General features: G+C 37.6%; 2 protein-coding genes across 6 annotated transcripts; one reads left to right on the top strand and one right to left on the bottom strand.

The window, feature by feature from the left end:
- The first annotated feature begins 2,714 nt into the window (after nucleotides 1–2,714).
- On the top strand, nucleotides 2,715–11,816 carry LOC104418472 (U-box domain-containing protein 4). 5 transcript variants are annotated; one of them, XR_005546451.1, is made up of 8 exons: nucleotides 2,715–2,846; nucleotides 4,958–5,110; nucleotides 6,564–6,844; nucleotides 8,110–8,226; nucleotides 8,441–10,483; nucleotides 10,612–10,702; nucleotides 11,321–11,485; nucleotides 11,662–11,816. XR_005546451.1 is itself a non-coding variant. In XM_039301622.1 (7 exons), the coding sequence occupies exons 3-6, from the start codon at nucleotides 6,569–6,571 to the stop codon at nucleotides 10,669–10,671; spliced, it is 2,496 nt and encodes an 831-aa protein (XP_039157556.1). In that variant the 5' UTR covers nucleotides 2,715–2,846; nucleotides 4,958–5,110; nucleotides 6,564–6,568; the 3' UTR covers nucleotides 10,672–10,702; nucleotides 11,321–11,809. The 5 variants fall into 5 exon arrangements, 4 of the variants coding, with proteins under 4 accessions (XP_039157556.1, XP_018718554.2, XP_010028138.2 ...); XM_039301622.1 differs by having other exon boundaries at nucleotides 11,321–11,809; XM_018863009.2 differs by lacking the exons at nucleotides 11,321–11,485; nucleotides 11,662–11,816 and having other exon boundaries at nucleotides 8,453–10,483; nucleotides 10,612–10,946.
- A 3,492-nt stretch (nucleotides 11,817–15,308) lies between these two features.
- LOC104418471 (peamaclein) lies at nucleotides 15,309–16,356 on the bottom strand. The gene is made up of 2 exons (XM_010029834.3): nucleotides 15,867–16,356; nucleotides 15,309–15,629 (listed from the first exon to the last, which is right to left on the bottom strand). Exons 1-2 carry the CDS (start codon nucleotides 15,961–15,963, stop codon nucleotides 15,445–15,447), a joined length of 282 nt encoding a protein of 93 aa, XP_010028136.1. The 5' UTR covers nucleotides 15,964–16,356; the 3' UTR covers nucleotides 15,309–15,444.
- Between the last annotated feature and the right edge of the window lie 2,777 nt (nucleotides 16,357–19,133).

The following is a 19,133-nucleotide window of genomic DNA, read 5'->3' as shown; positions in this document are numbered from 1 at the left end:
CAGTATCTTAGTTTAAATTAGGATTTAATATGACTTAATCCCTAGTTTAAATTAGATAGAATCTTAATCTAGCTAGATCATTTCAAATTTCATAAAATTTGTCTTAGGATAAATTAGTTGCAATTTCTAGGATAGATTGCATTTTTAAAAATAAAAAATGTCATTTGCATGTCATATAGAATTAGGTTCATGAAATGCATGTCATTTTAGTGATTATTGTTAGGTTCATTTCTAATTAGAAATTGTCCGTCATTAGATTAGGTCATTTAATAAATGTCGCGTGACATATAGCTCGTATATTAAATTGCAATGTCGCATGTCATTTTAGATGAAATAATTTTGTACGTCATTGCATTGCATTGCACGTCATTAGAATTAAGTCATTTTGGTTAATTTAGATTGCATATTTAACAATTGCATGTTCATTAAGAGATCATAAAATTTTTATTCATATGGTTTAGGACATGTTGCCATGCCATATCATTTCATATTAGATTAAAAGCATTGCATTGCATATGGATTATAATCTCATTTAATAAGTGAAAACAAAAATTGAGTAATTGCTTGTTAATTAGAAACCATATCTAGGGTTGTTGATATGGATTTTAATTTAACATTGCAGATGTTTTCGTTGCTTTGAGGTAAGTCCTGCAATTTATTTTATGCTTTTCTTGAGTGTTAAATTGGTGGTTTACGCACCCGCATGAACACCTCACATGTTAGGGAATTAGTTTTAAATCAATCCAAACTCCTTGCTAAACATTTTTTAAAATAAAAAGAATGGTACCGAAAGGGCATTAGAGAAATCTAATGTAATCAAGTCCCCGTACCCTTAGTCTCTGGTTCGTAGGAGTAAAGTAATTCTCCCATTATTTTACTTAGGTGTCTAATCGACCTACCATAAAGGCGATTAGTGGCGACTCCTAAATAAAATCAATTTGCATGTTAAGAACTTGAACCTAAGTCGCGAGGTGGGTATGGGCTTGGGAGAGCCCGAGTTAAGTTTAGGCTAACAGTCCATTAGCCAAATCCTAGGTGGTCCAAACCCCGAAAAATTGGTCGCGACATGGTGTTATAAGATTCTCATTAAATTGAAAAATGTTAATTTGATACCTAGTTGGAAGCTTTAAATCTTAAATTTTCTCAATTTCGTACATACTGAAATATGAGATTGATTCGACCAAAAAAAGAAAAAAAGAAATATAAGATTGGGCTACTCTTAAGAACTCTAGGATATTTACTGATTTAAGTATGATAGCCAAGCCAATCATATTCTTTCATACATTTTCACTTGCAGATTGATATTATGAAGAGTTATGGTTCAATAGAAGAACGTAATATTAAATCAAGTGAATAAATCTTTACTAATTAAGACTCTATTTATTTCAGGAAAAATGAATGATTTTAAAAAAACTTATCTAAAAATACTCACTCATATCACTTATAAAATAAATGAATAAAAAATAATATATTTAGATATTATATTTTTGACAATGAAAATATTTTTCATTAGCTAATTATTTACAAACGATTATTTTTAATATAATATTTTTCAAATTATCTATTTTTCATGAAATAAACATAGCCTAAAAACTAATAATATAACCTTTTCATTTTCCCAACATCTCTACTTCGCTAGAAGGATCTCTACCCACCATGTTCGGCATCCCCAAACGATACCAAATAATTAAATAAATGGTATGAACGCTGACAATTTAAGTTTGGGTTGCGGTTCAAAAGAAAAAAAAGAAAAAGAAATACGTCAAGATAATTCTAGAGAAAATAAAAGTTAGGTTAAAGAAAGAAGGGCAAGCAAAATGGAATACAAGGAACGAGAAAAAGGAAAATAAGAAAATTCAAAACCTAACCCACGATTGGGGACAATTGTCAACACGGTGCAACATGAAGACTCTTTCTTTTCTTTTTTCGAATAAAGCAAAGCAGGCGAATAAGAGCAAAATAAAATAAAATAACATAGAATAAGATAGAATAAACATCCAAATATATATATATATATATATATATATATATATTATTTTATTTAAAGCATGGAGTTGACTATTCTGGCAGCTGCAGGTAAAATGTGAACGGGACGACGCAAGCAAAAGGAAGACTTCAGTGCGATTGTTCTTTTGAATTCGCACCCATAGCTAAATTTGGTAAACCCGACCATTTTGGCGGCTACTTAATTAACGACCGCCCTAATATTAAATTTTCAACGTTATACCAAAGAATAGCATCAAAGATTAACATATCTTAACTAATGCTCCAATATGTATGGACGAAAATGCCCCACTTTTAAGACAAAGAAAAGAAACCATCCAAAAAGAAAAAAAAAAGTAAACTAAAAAGGATGCATCCCTTCCCATGCAAGCCCATGAAATATAATCCAAATTAAAAAAAAAATTCGAGAAACAATAAGAGACAAGGATAATATGTACATGATCACAAAATAGTTATCAAGTAAATTAAATGTGAAATAATTGGACTCTTCATAATCGGAGAAGAGTCATAAAATAAGAAAATTTAACTTTTAAATTAGTTATATTAAAAAATCTGCATGAAATTTAATTAACTAAATCAAATGTTACTAATAAATACTGTTAAATATGATTCGCATATTCAAATAATTCTCATTAGACATGAGCTCACCCACCTTGCCATAATAAAAATTTTGTCAAGATAAAATAAATAAATAAAGAATATGTCGGAAACTTTGGACTGGGAAAAGGGGGAACTGGGGAAGAGAAATATAGAGAGAGAGAGAGAGGTCAAAGAAGAGGTCGAATCCGCCATTTTCGAGCTCGGTCCATCGCGCGGTCTCCTCCTCTCCGCATCCCTTTCAGGTCCGTGCTTCCATCGATTTCTTGGTCCGCGACGAGTTTCGGCGTCCTTCTTCTTCGTCGAATTTTCCTGTTGATTTATTTTTTTTCCGAATTCGATTGGCTATGGCGGTGGTGGTGGTGAAGGAGGAGGTGGGTGCGCTTTTAGGGCTCTGTTTGAGGTCGCTCTCTTCGTTCGCGCTTGCTCCTTTTCGAGCTGCGCGGGGCTCGAATTGTATTTCCTTGGGAGCGATTCGGTCTCTTTCTGTGGAGAATTTGGCTCTTGTGGTGGTAGGCTGTGCTGGGAGGGTGGGGGGATTGGATTGGTCTGGTCCTTACTACGCGTGTGGAGTCGGGTTGCGCGGGGTTTCGGGTTCTCGAAAGAACGTCGAGAAACGATGCGCTGTCTTTTTAAAGCGGTTCGAATTCTTGCGGCAGATGGGTTAATCTCTGTTTGGAAGGAAATCTTGGGACTCTAGGCTGAGCTGAGGTAGTGATGTAGGCATTCGAGAGTTTATGCGGTCTAGCCATGTTTCGGTGTTGTTCTTAGCATGTGGGCTGGTCTTTGCTGGTGATGGGGGCAGTAGTAGTTAACCCCATATGATCTTAGAGATGTTGGGAAGACTTGCTATATTGGGTGGTGGATGAAATCAAAGGTTCTGTGATGTAGATATTTTAGTGCACGAGTTGTGAACAGGGTTCAGGACACTTTGAATTTACTCTGTGTGGGAGAGCTGTGAATTATCTACTTTCAACTCTCATAGATTGTCTTGGATAATATTTCTTGTGATTTTTTGTTTTGCTAAGTACTCTTTCTTTTGAAATTGTTGACTCTTTCTAAATTAGATGTTTAGAGAGAGTTGGCTATGTAGGTTGCATCATTTGTTGTTCACATGATGTATGGTGCGCAAATCCACTGCAATATTCGCCTTGCTCAAAATATGTATGTTTTGTTCTAGTACCTCAGGTTGCTTAAATTTTCTCTTCTGGTAAAACCGTATGTAGTTTGAAGAAGATATAAACAATATGCAAGTACTGCTATACATTTGTCAGCGCTGCCCTGGGGCTGAGGAAGGGATGTTGGACACTTCTGTGTGGATTTGATATTTTGAAGTTAAGCCATGTGGAAATTTTCCTTGAAATTAGACATAAATGAAAAGTTTAGGAGTGGGCTCTTTTGATCTTTTTTGATTTGGATTGGATGCGTCAAATAGACAAGTGGATCAGAGTCTCCAATGTACCAAAATTGTCAGTACATGATTGTATCATGACTTGAATACAATTTAGGGGTTAATTCATCTGAATGAGCGGAACCACTTGCACTATGTGTCAAAATCAGTTCTATTAAGATGAATATGCAGCAGTGGATTAATGGCAAACAACAATAGGTATGATTACTAATGAGCTTACTCGAGATAAAGTGGCTTTTGCACCATGCAAGAATATGACAAGACTAACCTATCTGAGGTGTTTTAGGTATGTGAAACATCAACATTCAATAATTTCTATAAGATAATGCAAGCTGATAACCTATAATGAATAGCATAAAGAACTCGGGTGTCAGATTTCAGTTTGGTGCATTGATGGTGCAAAATAGCAAGAAATTGCTAGTAGTTGGAATATTAAGAACTTTGGGTCAATTTATTCTTGTGAAGGAGAAATCTAGATGTTTCTTCTTCTACCAAGTTGATAGAGTGCTAAATTCTTATTAAGGCTTGTAGATTAATGGAATTTTTTTGAAACACACAGGTTGATTAGAAAATTGTCAGTCTGGAGCTAGAATGCAGCACTTAGAATATCTCATGAGTCCTTGACTGGGTAAAATTGTTAGCTTCGTAGCTTTTATCTGAGTGATAAATGGTTAATTTGATCCTCGGTCTAAATCTTATGTGCAGTACATTTTATCTGCCCCTGCCAACCTAACAAATAATCTCTAGTGTAATTGAAAGCTGATTTGCATCAGAGGTTGAAGGCTGGTTGGCCTAGTTAGGAACATGGATGAGTTTTTTGGTACTTAATTGTAAAACAAAAACTTATTATTTCTATAATGTAGTTGACTGTGGGGATTTAATTTTAGATTTACATTCTGAGTATACCAATTGGAAACTTGAGGCTAAAAATATGCTTTTACCCAGGTGGCAGCTGGAGAATTTGAAGTCAGAGTGAATATGGAAATGATTTTGTGGGCGGTTGATACCAGAGTTCTCTTTTAATCATGCGTCTGATCTTTTAAGTGCTGTGTGACTAAGTTTACTTCATTATTTGAATCCATTGGAGTCTGGAGAAAGGTACATATCATTTTTGGTGTGCTGGAATCAATTTCTCTCTATTTGCTTAACATACTTGCAATTATGTCTAATGTCAATAATCAGAAAGAAGTCATCATGTGGGACAAGCACTTACTAGTTAGGATTTAGCTGATGCTGAAGCTCAAATCAAGCTGAATAATGCAAAAGCTATTCATAGCCGAGCTTAGGTTTTCTTTTAAGGTCTGAAATTAACTGCATGGTCTTTTTCACGATATGGTATGAACTTCAAGTATTCCAGTCAAAGGCTTCTTGGAATATTATATCTCATATTGTACTTTTCTTTATATTTTACTAGAAGCCTTTATCAGGAGATATCTTAGGTAATTTTTATCTCTAAACTCAGTCTTTTGAGATTCATGATTAAGTAACATAAAACTATTCTTTTATGAAATTTGTCGAACTAAGCATCTAATCTTAGAACAATGTACTTTGAAAAATAAATTGTTGTTGATAGCATTATGAGAAGGAGGTAAGTAAGAGATCACTTGTGATATATAATATAATGTACATTCCAATAGTTTTTGGCTATTTGCACAATAAATATTCATACAACAGGTACATTCAGATAACAATGTAACAATCAACACTCATTTTTTATTACTTTGTTGATTAATATATAAACTCACACGTGTACAATTATATAAAAAATTTATCCATGTTTTATTGCTTTACCACACCGGCAACCCTCCCAACACACACACACACACACACACAAAATATCAAATTGGAATAAGTAAATCTTCGGTTCGGATCCTTACGACTTATGGGTCTTCAGCAATTTCTAGCAAAGAAAAAGCTCATGTTTTCAGCTTCAGCTCTGAGGTTTCGAATCAGTTTCTTCCATCTCTTCCTTCGCACCTCTTCTTCTCTTTCTTTCAACAACAGACATCTGGAGATCCTCGATACAGAACATGCATTTGAGATAGCAAACCGCAGGTCAACAATCAGTTTTAGTAACCCTGCTGAGCAGATTGTCTTTGTTTAATCTGCAGTCAATTTTCATGGTGCTATCTGTAATTTCTTTCTTCTTTCATTCTTTGTGCCATTTCCAGGCTTGAGTCGATTCAATTGTTCTACTTCTTTCATTGTCTCAATATCTCAGTGTCAACATGGTGAATGGACCTGGTTGTGCCTAGAAATTGGTCAGGCATGGTTCATAAAATAGCATATTTGTGGCAGATTTGCTTAGCCTGTGACCAAAAGGAGTCAAAAGTTGTGATCATTCAATGTCCTTCGCTTATTTAACATGAGATTAATTGAGAATCTGTTTGGATATTAAGACATAAGATAGGGTTAGCTTCTGAACTAATTGGTTGAAAGATTTTGTGATTGGTAAAATACTTTATTTATACCGTTTGCTGCTAAATTGCTCTTCTTTTTCTTTTTCCCTCCCTAATGTAATTGGTCCTTGTGTGACTGTTTTCTGTCTCAGGTGTTATGGAGATATCCCTGTTGAAGGCACTACTAAGTAATATCTCCTTATATTTTCATCTATCATCTTCTGATAGCATAAACTTGGAACCAGCTCAGAAATATTATAAAAAGGCGGAGGAAATATTGAAGCTGGTGAAGCCAATTCTTGATGTCATCGTCGGCTCTGAAGTAGCTTCTAACGAGTCACTTAATAAGGCTTTTGGAGAGATTCATCAATCTGTGGAGGCATTGAGGGAGCTCTTTGACAGCTGGCAGCCTTTGTTGAGTAAAGTTGATTTTGTAAGCACCAATTTTCTTGCTTGTATTTTGATGATGCTAGAATGATGAGTTCATTTGGCTAATGTTTGTTCTCTGGCATTAGTCTGTGCCTCTTGTTGCTTCCCAAGCAATTTCTTTCCATTTTCTTTATAGGCACACCACTTTGGGCAAATCAAGCCACCACTTTTTTTTGGGTTGGTAACTTGAGCTTTATTTTTGGTTTCCTGATGATAATCATGCATTTCTCTTGCTTTGTTTGAGCCCAACATTTGCGATATTAAATTTGGTTCACTTCAGTAAAAGCGTCTGATGGAAATGATGGTAAAATTAGTGCTGATAAGAAGACCTATTATGGGCATAATGTTAAAGAGACAGAACAGAGTAATGTTTATTATGTAAAGAGGCTTGATGTTTTAAGAAACATGCAGGATCTGTTGTTGGAAGAAAAAATATATTTGTCATGTGAAGTGTGATGTGAGGCATGCTATCTAGTGCATTGTGTATATCCATGAGAGAGATTGAGAGAGTTCAATACTTTGGTATGTGTCGCTGCAAGATCTTATTTAAAATTTAAAGAATGACTGGATCTAAGCGGACTTGTGTGAGTTGATCTAAAGGGACTTAGCATGACCAGCACACTCGTTGCCTGCAAATCCTTTTTATTCTTCCAAAGCTCATTGGAGCTGCACCTAGCTCGTTGTGCTGGCTCCACTCCATCATCATTATTTTACTTTAGTTTAGACATCTCTGTCTAAGATGCCATCTGTTTGAATAATTGGGGCATAAGAAGCTTGGTGGTGGGGCAGACTGAACCTCTGTTTTGTTCGCCTGTTCAAAACAGCTCAAATTCTCTCTAATTCATGTGTTTGAACACTAGTTCCTGTAGGGGTTACACTTCAGGGCAGAGATAATTTTTGATTGTTGATTTTGTTGATTTCCTGATTCAGCTGGAAGTGCTTTTGGTCCTTTTTAATGGCAACACCTTCGTTTTTTCATTGATATCTCTGAACGGTCATGCAGTGTTAGCCTATGAAGGCTTCTGTGCTTTCTCTTCCTTGGTGAATCCTCCAGTTTGAACTAGTTATGCAAAAAAATTAGCTTTTGCTGCTGTGATGATCAAATCGTACCTCCTGGTTGCTTGATATTCCCACTTTTTATGGAATGGAGATGGAAAGCTGTCGGGGTTTCTTTCCTTTATTGGAAATTCTGAAAGTCCTGACCTGTAAAGTATTGATATAGGAAGTGGGTTCTCTTCTTTCTCATGCATCTCCATATTATATTTGTAGATTCTTCGAGTAGAAGTCTTGATATCAAAAATTCGAAGTGCTGGCTTTGATACTTTCCAGCTGCTGAAATCTGCTGATCGAAACCTTCCTGATGAGTTGAGTTCAGTGTCACTGGAGGTAATATTCTGTAGAGTTGCTGTGGTTAAGTTTTCATGTTTTCTACACGAATTTCAAGATAGAAATTGTATTTACTAAATCAATTACACACGAGTTCCAGTGCCAATCTTCTGGATGTAGCATTGTATATACCAGATTTATCAGACCTGCTAATTAATAGCTAGTGTTTATTGATCTTGGCTAATCAATTCTTTTCCTTTCTGGATGGTTGTAGCACTGCGTGCAGAAGATCAAGCATATAGAATTCGATCAAGCATGTTCAGTCATTAGAAAAGCCATAGAGGATCAAGCAGAGGGTGTTGGTCCCAGCTCTACAGACCTTCTGAAAATTGCAGAAATTTTTAGTTTAAAGTCAAACCAGGAGATCTTAATTGAGGCTGTTGCCCTTGAAAAATTGAAGGAGAATGCCGAGCAATCTGAGAACACCAGTGATGTGGATTATTTAGACCAATTGATTACTATTATCACACGTATGCATGATCGTCTTGTTTTGATAAAGCAGTCTGAGATCCCCAGTCCTATCCCAATACCAGCAGATTTTTGCTGTCCTCTCTCTCTTGAGCTGATGACAGATCCAGTTATTGTGGCATCAGGGCAAACATATGAAAGGGCATTCATCAGGAAATGGCTGGACCTTGGGCTCACGGTTTGTCCAAAGACACGGCAAACGTTGGGTCACACAAATCTAATACCGAATTATACTGTAAAGGCACTAATTGCTAATTGGTGTGAATCCAACAATGTAAAGTTACCTGATCCTATGAAATCCGTGAGCTCAAACCAACCTTTGCCACTGCTTAGCCATGCAGAGTCTGGTGCAATCAGGGAGCCACATATCAGGGGAAACCCCCCAGTGTCACCTGAGTCTGTCCGGCACATTGGTTCTCCAGTTAAGAACTTTGTTGCATCTAGTGGAGTTCCCCAGGATCTGAATTCTCCATCACATCCCCAGTCTAGGTCAGATGCTTTGTTGTCAACTGTTGCTGGAGGTGGACGGGGCTTGGATATTGGAAGAATTTCTCTAGGGGCCTCTGAAGAAAGTTCGGTTAACTTTGAAGAAGGTGCTAGTGACTCATCTCTCCAAGTGTCTACGTCCCCAAACAGGAGTGAATTCTCCAATGGCATTGGTGCTGATGAGAGGATGTTGAACCATAAGAGAACTGTTTCAGCATCCAGTGCACATTCTGGTGCAAGTAGGCCTCGAGGATCATCTGGAGATGCAAATGGATCAACTAATATGACAGGCTACAGTAGTGACGCTTCTGGGGAGATGAAACCTGAACTACAGTCTCCTGCTAACGTTACGACTACACCGCGAGAACCTGAGTTTCCTCCTCGAATTGTAGAGACAAGGTCGAGAAGCCAGACAATATGGCGTCGGCAGCCAGATAGGTTTGGTCCAAGGATCGTTTCTTCTCCTGCTGTTGAAGCAAGAGCTGATCTCTCTGAAATTGAAACTAAAGTTCGAAAGCTTGTTGATGCCTTGAAAAGTGATTCAGCTGAAACTCAAGGAGAAGCGACTGCTGAACTTCGACTTTTGGCTAAGCACAACATGGACAACCGCATTGTAATCGCAAACTGTGGTGCCATCAACTTGTTGGTGGGTTTGCTCAGATCACCAGACACCAAGATTCAGGAAGATGCTGTCACAGCACTTCTTAATCTGTCAATCAATGATAACAACAAGATTGCAATTGCTAATGCTGATGCAATTGATCCTTTGATCCACGTTCTCCAGACGGGGACTCCTGAGGCCAAGGAGAACTCAGCTGCCACTCTTTTTAGTCTCTCTGTGATCGAAGATAATAAAGTCAAAATTGGAAGGTCGGGGGCAATTGAACCTCTGGTTGATTTGCTTGGCAATGGTACTCCAAGAGGAAAAAAAGATGCAGCCACAGCTTTGTTCAATTTATCCATCTTTCATGAGAACAAGGGACGTATTGTGCAGGCTGGTGCTGTAAAGTACCTCGTGGAGTTGATGGACCCGGCTGCAGGGATGGTTGATAAGGCAGTAGCTGTGTTGGCAAATCTTGCCACAATTCAGGAGGGAAGGAATGCAATTGGACAGGAAGGTGGAATTCCAGTTCTAGTTGAAGTTGTCGAGTTAGGTTCTGCAAGAGGAAAGGAAAATGCCGCTGCTGCTCTTCTGCAGCTTTGTACCAACAGCAACAGACACTGTAGTAAGGTGCTTCAAGAGGGAGCTGTCCCACCATTGGTGGCATTGTCTCAGTCCGGCACCCCAAGGGCTAAAGAGAAGGTAAGTCTGTACTGCATCTTATACTTACCGCTGCTCGTCTTATTAACGAGAGTGATTATATACTGATTCCCTAAACTTGGCTCCAACTTTAGTTTTACCACCTCTGAAGGCGTTTTGGCCCATTGCAGGCGCAGGGACTTCTCACCTATTTCAGAAATCAACGACATGGCAATGCCGGGAGGGGGTAATGCTAAGTGCACCTTTGCCATAGATTTTGAGGCAAGTTTATGAGTGTAGAATGTATATTTGATTATGCAAATAATGCACGTGAGAATTGGTGTTTGGATTAAAGCATGATTTGTAAAGAGATTGTTTGTGGAGGATATTAGTTTGTCCTCTAATACGTCCTTTGTGAATGTGGATTGAAAATTTGTAATATGATCCTCATCTTTGCAATGACGTGGGCTAGTAAATGACTCATAAGTGACCAATTTTCTTGTTGATGGAAGTATTTATCTTGTGATCTCGTCTCCTCAAGGTGCCTTGCATCTTTTCGAACTTGGTGAATAACAGAGAGAATCGAGTCTTTCCTCATTCACATTATGCCGGGTTTTAGTCTCTTGTAACTTTTCTTCTTCATCCATGATCTTCCTTATGCTCTCAGTGGTGTCCAACATGGAATTATGTTCGTTATACTAATACTTAGGATACTATTATGGCATCGGTTTCCTCTGAGCTCTGCTGTATAGTGGTTGTTTAGTAGACTAGTAATGGTATTCAGTGGGTTCACTGTTGACATCATGAAGGGGATCGTTTGACCCTATATTCTGCTTCCTAGTATGATGATATGAAAGCAAATGTATTTCAGTGTAATAGTTAGTAGACTTCTGATTATAGGGCGTAACAGAGGATTGTTGCTGGCGAGTGCTTGATGCCAGAACCATTTGACTAATTTTTGAAAAGCTGGGTGGTCTCAGAAAGTGGCTGACGTCACACCAGACAATGGATGCCGCAGATAAATCCTGAAAAGAATGGGCCGTCCTATTGGTACTCCACTTCCAGGTACCCTTTGCGTGGAGCCTAGCAAGTCTTTGTTCTTAAATCGTCAAATTTCTTTCAAAAGATGCATCGTGCTGCATTAACTTTGGAATAAAAAAAACCTGCATAATTTGATGTCGATGTACAAGATCATAGGTAAGTTGGTGCCCAAAATCTTATGTCAACTCATTTATCTGCAGTTCATATACCACCAATTCCCAGATTCGATATGAACCTCTCTCTCGGCGTTGTGCAGTTCTTTGTGCTCTCTAAGCATTTTCTCACATGCTTATGATGTTGTGAACATTCTTCTCAGATGACTAAATTACTGTATATCGGTCTCATCTATATAACCAGCATCTTCTACGCCATTTTTTAATCCATAGTGATTTATTTCAACTTTAAAAGAAGGTGGTTGTGGTAGTAGTGGTAGATGATACAAGCCATTTAAGGTTGTTTCGGATGCGAGATTGACTGCTCATTGCGTTGCGTAGGGAGAAATTGCATTGGTAACATAAAAAGCACAGAGACAGAGAAACGTTGAACTTGTGGCTTGGCTAAGTTTTACGTGACTTTGTAAAGCCGTAGCCAAAACTCCAGTTAGTGCTAGATGACATATTTTGGAGAGGAAGCCAATTGATGATATTTAACAGCGTTGAACTGCATGAGTTTAGGATTGAAGCGGAAGTGATGCTCAGCGCATATTAATAACAGATCTCTTCAGCCAATTTGTTATTGAACCGAGTCCTAGAGTCCGCACGCCCATGTAAAAAGTAAATCTACGCCTGCAAGTACATGATAATAACTCACATATGCAAAAAAGGAAAGGAAAAAAAAAGCCCTTGACCACCCTACCTCTTCTCAAGGGTGAATAACTGAGCCTATGAAACCCAGAAATCGGACCAAACGGGCTTTACCCAGTCGATCTCAGGTTGTTCCAGGAAGAACTGATCCGTTTCTGAGTTCTGGACCTTGGAATCAAACTCTATCCTGTTCGGTTTTTTATGCTTATTTCGAAACCGTCGGTTTGACCTGGGAAAAAAAACCAAGCAAGTCGATTCCAAGGTCAAACCAATTTTATACCTTACTTAAAAATAGTGAGATGCGACTAGGGATAACGTAATCCACGATCTCCAACTTAAAAAGTAAGCACACACAACCACTTAACTAATAAACCTTTACTAGTCATAGACCAAAATAATATCATATAACATCAATTATGTGCTTTTTGCAAAAGAAAACTGGTTCTCAAGTAACTACCGGGAATCGGCCTGTTCAAGCTGGTTTTAAGTATAACCCTCTTTCTCTAAAACAGCCTTCTGTAAAAGCAGATGCCACCGAGCCACAGCCACCGAGACAACTGTTTTGATAGTCATTGTCCACCAAGAGGTTGTTTAGTGACCATCTCAATAGTGCCACATTCTATTTTTTGGTTTCCGGGAGTAATTTTGCAACAGAATCATGTTTGGTGAAATTTTTGTTTTCGGGAATAAATTTCTATTTTTTTGTTCCAAAAAGTAGATTTGGAATAAAATAAAATAAAAGTTGATTCTTGTTTCTCAGAAACAATTCTAGAATCAAGCCTATATTTTCTTCTTCTTCTTCTTCTTCTTCATCCACCACTGCGGTTGCCGTCTGCCGCCATCTGCTACCCACTGCCATCGTCTACCTCCCATCGCCGCTGGTTGCCAACAACCGATATGGCCAGGTCGCTAGGCCAGGGTGAGGTTCGGCGAGCTCGCTAGAGGCAAGCTCAGCCACCGGTGAGGCTTAGCCGACAAGGGCCGGCCTTGTCGAGGGCCGGCAACACTCTGGGCAACCGGCCACTTGAAGAAGAAGAGTATGAGAGAGAAAGAAAAAAAGAAGAAAAAAAAGAAAAAAAGTAATAAAATTATTTAAAAATTAAAAGAAAATGATTTAAAGTAAAAATTTTGAGCACAATACCAAACACAATTTTATTCCAGAATCAGAAATTTTGGACAGTTATCAAATGGCTTAAAATGCTTAGAAATTGTTCTTGGAAACAAAATAAAAAGAATTATTTCGATAAAAATTGTTCCTTTAAACGTAATCGTTAACAAACGCGCCCCAACTCTCGGTCTTTGTCATCTATCGTTGTTCAGCTAGTCATGGACTCATGGCTAACTCGAGCCCCCTCTTATTTCTCACAAGCTATCATTGTCCACCGAGTCATGGCAACGATGACCACCGCCTCCTTCAACCACCATCTTCTATCTATTGTCACGAAGTTCATCAACGATCACCAGAGGCCTTGGATTTGTGGTCGCTGGTTGCCTTCGAGCATGGTCAAGGATCACAACCCCAACTCCTCAGGCCACGGACCTCGCACTCCCCTGCGGCTCAAGGAAAGAGGGAGATCCAGAGGCAGTTGCAAGTGACAGTGATTGAACTCTAGATAGTGACAACCAACCGATGATGATCACGTGCGACGGAGGCGGCGAGCTTGGTGGAGGCCTTCTGAACTTCTCAAATTAACAAAAATAGGGAGAGTGTTAAATTGAAATAAGGATCTTTCTATGTCTTTGGTGGGAATATTACACGACGTGGCTGGATTCACCTCTTCTCAATACACACAACCTATCAATGGTTACCACCTAGCGGACATTATCCAATGGCTGCTCGATTCAAGCCATTTTCTTATAAACCGACAGTAAATTCAGGGATGTGGACTGTACACTAGGCAACCTTGGTCATGGGTTCTGGTAAAGGAGTTGATTTCCTATTTCAAATTATTAAGATCTTAACCATGTGATTCACCTTCCAGTTTTCATTCAAGAGCCAGATCGGATTGAATCGAGAACCGGAGAACCAAACCTAAACACTCTAGGACTTAGGGGGAGTGCATCTTTATACATGCCACTTTCAAAGATAATTTTCTAGAACTGTAATAGTAGAAGCATGCATATCATGCAAATTCTGGTTCTGCATTACATTGATTGTGCAAAAGTGAAATCACGTGCATGTACATGCCACCTGCAAGTTTAGAGAGTTTTGAAAAATGTCTTCATAAGAAAAAAAAAAGGAGTTGGGCGGTACCACGAAGATTCTCCATTTTTGCTTCATCTTTTTAATCTCTTCACATGGTCGGTTCTTCGGCTTTAATTAAAGCGATCGAATCCGAGGCGTACAGCAAAAGTCTCACCGCTGCCGTGCAGAACTTTCCCTGCTCTCCTTTTATTATTATATTTTTATTTTTTAACTTTCCCATTTTCCTTTGACCTAAGTAAACGACCAAAACGGAAAAAAAAAAAAAATATTCCCTTCGTGCTGGATCTCTCACAGCTAGCGACCTTTCTACACCAGCCTCCACACCAATCCCAATACGACACCGCCCTACCAGCGCACGCTTCAAATCTAAAGATTCCTCGAGTTTTCAATGCAAAGGTATTCATCAAACCCTGCTTCAATTTTTTTTGTGATTCATCATATGTAATTTGACTTCCATTATATATTTTGAAAGAATGATATAAATAATTTTTAAATTTTGACTTAATGTGCAATGTGATCCATAAAATTTTAATTTGTTCAATATGATTTCTGAACTTTATCATAATGAATAATGTAGTTCATAAACTTTTAATTTATTTAATGTGATTTTTAAACTTTTAGTAAGTGTTTAATTTGGTTCTTAGACTATTGAACAATTCGATATAATTTAATGATCAAATTGAACATTTATCAAAAGTTTGTAAACTACATTGAACAATTTAAAAGTTGTACATTGGGCTAAATTTCAAGAACCACATTGCACATTAGATCAAAGTCCATAGACCATTTGTGTTACTTTTATATAATTTGAAACATGGTCATTAATAAATCCAACTTAGGAAACGAAAACCAACCAAATATTTATTATTATTCAGGGAGAAAATGGTCCAATAAGCTTCGACAACGCGATATTACATAATCAAAGGAATAAATATGAAATGAACTTTCATCAGATACAAAAGGAATGAAATGAATCAAGGGCATTTGGCGGTGCCCTTGGAGTTCTTCATGTCCCTGTAGCAAGGGCACTCCGATTTGTTCCCGTACGTCCCCGACGGCACGCACTGGCACTTCTGGCAGCAGAGTCCGCAGTACTTAAGGCACCGGTCCTTCACTCCCGCATTCTGGCACCTCACGCCGCACTTGGCGTCGCATGAATCTGTCAAACGAAACAAAATAAAATGCATGATTTAAAATCCACTCCGACGTACGCATTGAATCAATCAGTCTCTAGCACTAAAAGCATTCTCGCATTGTACATATAGAGCCAGTCACTGAGAGTGGCATTCGGAGTTGAAAGTTAAAAAAAGAAAAAAAAAAGAAAAAAAAGGACAGATATCTCAATTTCATGAATAACAATGTTATGGACACACAAACATGTGTGTTTATGTCTTACTCGGAGCGGGTTGTGGGCTTAGATCGTTGGCCATGGCGTGCAAGGAGGAGCCGAGAACAAGAGAAACAAGGAGGAGGGCTGCAAAAGCAAGCTTCATATTTCTTAGTTACGACAACAATTGCAAGAGCTAAACAGGAAAATGGGAAGAGAGAGAGAAGGCTAATGAAGAGATGATGGAGAGCAAAGGCTTTCTTAGTAAGCGATGCTATTGTGAAGAGCTCTACGAGGGTTCTTATAGTAGTTCTCACAAGGTCCCTTTTTTTTTTTTAATCTAAAAAATTTCTTTTAAATTGTTGATAGAGGGTGGACTGTCAAAAGAGGCTGACCCAGAAAGACCTGTGGAAAATGCTTTTCAAAATGGAGTGAGAAACCAAGGAAGAATCCAAGTGAAAGAAGAAACGCAATTGAACAAGAAGGATTAAATCTTTAATTGTTGGTACAGCTTTAAACAGACTGGAAGCAGGTTGTAAGTAGAGTGGAGGGAACATGCAAATGCAAAGGAAAATGCAATGCATGCTTGCACGGGTTTTATTGCTATATCATGGTCTCCTTGACTCTCATTCTTTATATTTCCTTGGCCATGTTTTTGCGAGTCGAGGAAGCTCCCCATGCAAGTTCCGCATGGAGGTCTGCCACAAGCAATTAGCATGCATGAATTTCCTTCTTCTTTTTTTGGGTCAAACATATATTAATGCAACTTGGTCATTGCTCAATATTCTACTTGGACACTCGAACTTGAACTGTCCTAGACTCAACTTGATCAATAAAAAATATTAAGAGGCTCGAGTTTTGAAAGTATGATAAACATTACAAGCTTTTTTAATTATATAAATTTAACTACACATTGTTAAAAATTTTATCAACTTTGAACACATGTCAACCAATTTTTTATTTATAAAAAAATTGCCTTTTTAGGCTCTTAAGCTACTCAAACTTCAGAAGAACTGAGCTCAATTTTTTTTTTTTTAATTTGTTGGATAACGTAAAGCGAGGACGAGAGAAGATACATGGTCGTGATTTAATCATTTAGCGTGAACCTTTTTTTGGTTTAGTACAAATTATTTCTTGCCTTTTTCTTATAAAAAGTTATGGGACAAATTAGCTGGTCGTACTTACTCACAAAATGGTCCACACGGCTTCCTCTGTTCTACCTAAGTTTGTCCTCGACGCGAAGACATGTTGTCTGCCAGCTGTCGAAAGTCATTATTAAGAGTTGAGGTGGATTCCTGCGAAGGTCCGAGCTGGATATCCACTCAAATTTCCAAACAACTCCACTTGTCCTTTCTTCTCGTGATACTTACGCACATTGTCAACGCCAAAAAAAAGAAAGCTCTTCATTATCGACGAATAACAAGCTTGGTCGATAAGAGTAAAGTTTGATCAAAAGAGAACTCGCCAGTTAACAAGACAACCGGCAAACTAAAAAATTGTCGGTAGTACAGGATCGACAACCCATAGCGTGAAAAGTTGATGATAGCAGCCTTAATTGGAATTAAAGAGAAATTGATGGAAGCAATCTTGGATTTTTTTTTAAGTGTTTAGGCAGTATATTAATGAACAGAATGGATACTTGCCGACGTTGAAGATAGAGATGGTGGCACAATACAAGCACAAATTTATTGAGTGGTCGCGCTCATATTTTTGGGAATTGTAATTTCTCGTGGATAATTATTACTGAATAATAGGAGATCGTGTCAAGAGCTTGTGACTTCTTCTTAACTATGGCCGATTGGATTAGGAGGATATTTATGGATTCAACACTCGGACCATTTGTAATACATACTGTTAGTAGGATATAAAAAGCCCAGCTGTAATCTTGGTGAAAGAACACACTCGCTCAATGACAGCACAATTTATGCATTTTTTTGTCTTCAGTGTCCTTTTAAATTCACATTTCCAGCAACCTTCCAATTTCCAGTACCATTTACATTCTTGCAACCTTTTTTGTTTCTAATACCTAGGGGATGAGTGGTTCTAGGGTTGGTCTAGGTTCTACATGAAACTTGAAACCTACCTGTCAAAACTTTTTCTCAATATTATGGAACCTACTTTGCATATTTTGGAATTTGGAATCTACCCCTATCACATGTTCAAGGATCTACCCAAGTTTTACTTATATTCTTAACGTAGTGAATCACTTCTAATAGCCATTACTTGCTGTTATAATTTATTGATCATAACTCATATTTAGACACATAAATAATACAAACAATTAACAAAGTAGAAGTTTTAATCATGAATATTGCTGGAAATGGAAGCTTAAACTAGTGGTTCCATATTCTATACTCATCATTAAACACCATGGAATACTACAGGATTGTGCGAAGAAATAGAACAAGAAAAATACAAAAAATTGTTTCAGCTTTCGTCAAGAACCTATAACTTATCCATTGGATCAGTTTCCTAATTTTTGAAACCCAGAACTTACCTTACATATATTAGAACCTAGAATTGGGTTGATTCCCACCAATCCGATTCCCATTCTACCATGGAATCATACTCACTCTACTAAAACCTACACTTTAAGTTCCTTTAGTTTCCAACCATTTACTTTCCCATCCAAAATTAACACAGTATCTTTTACTAACCCTTGTCAGTTCAGTTTGTTTCATCATATTTTAAGTGAGACTTCGGTTTCTTTAGTGAAACACACACCAACGTACATGCATTATAACTTATTTTATAAAATAAACAAAGTCTCCTATCTTTAAGGCACTACAATCTTTTTATTCTTACCGAAACAAATCCTCAATAAGTTATTTTATAAATATTCGATTAATCTACAAAAGCGTGAAATATCAATTTTCTTTCATTTCTCATGTATTTCAATTTTTCAAATTTGAATCTTTTTTTAACTCATGAGTTATAGAAAAATTTCAAATCTTATAATAACTTTCTCTTTCCCCGTACATATTAAAATTTCTCTATATCCTATCAACAACCTATATCTATAACCAAAGATTCAAATATTTTGAAACAATAGGGCCAAAGTCCCTGTGGATGGACTCAATCCAAACTCCACTCCATTAATGGATCGGACTCACAGGTACATGCATCTATATGAGGTTGTGGCTTATGGACTTTAAAGGAGGTGAAATCTTACCCGAGGCCATATCATAATCAAAATATATAAAAATATATCTGACCAATAGAAAATGGAGTATTCTTAGATCAATCACCATGTATTAAAAAGCTTACAAGTTCACCATTGAATGAGTGACATGTGTGTTTGTAGATATTTCATGACTGTATTATTTCCACTCCTTA

This window comes from Eucalyptus grandis, chromosome 9, assembly GCF_016545825.1.
Source record: "Eucalyptus grandis isolate ANBG69807.140 chromosome 9, ASM1654582v1, whole genome shotgun sequence".
NCBI classification, from domain to species: domain Eukaryota; kingdom Viridiplantae; phylum Streptophyta; class Magnoliopsida; order Myrtales; family Myrtaceae; genus Eucalyptus; species Eucalyptus grandis.
The sequence above is the reverse complement of the archived record's forward strand: the minus strand, read 5'-3'. Positions and strand labels throughout refer to the sequence as shown.

Coding starts and splice junctions, on each gene's coding strand:
- LOC104418472 (XM_039301622.1), top strand. CDS start 6,569: ATGGAGATATCCCTGTTGAAGGCACTACTAAGTAATATCTCCTTATAT. Junction 6,845..8,109: donor TGTTGAGTAAAGTTGATTTT/GTAAGCACCAAT, acceptor TTATATTTGTAG/ATTCTTCGAGTAGAAGTCTT. Junction 10,484..10,611: donor CCCCAAGGGCTAAAGAGAAG/GTAAGTCTGTAC, acceptor GGCCCATTGCAG/GCGCAGGGACTTCTCACCTA.
- LOC104418471 (XM_010029834.3), bottom strand. CDS start 15,963: ATGAAGCTTGCTTTTGCAGCCCTCCTCCTTGTTTCTCTTGTTCTCGGC. Junction 15,630..15,866: donor AAGCCCACAACCCGCTCCGA/GTAAGACATAAA, acceptor TTCGTTTGACAG/ATTCATGCGACGCCAAGTGC.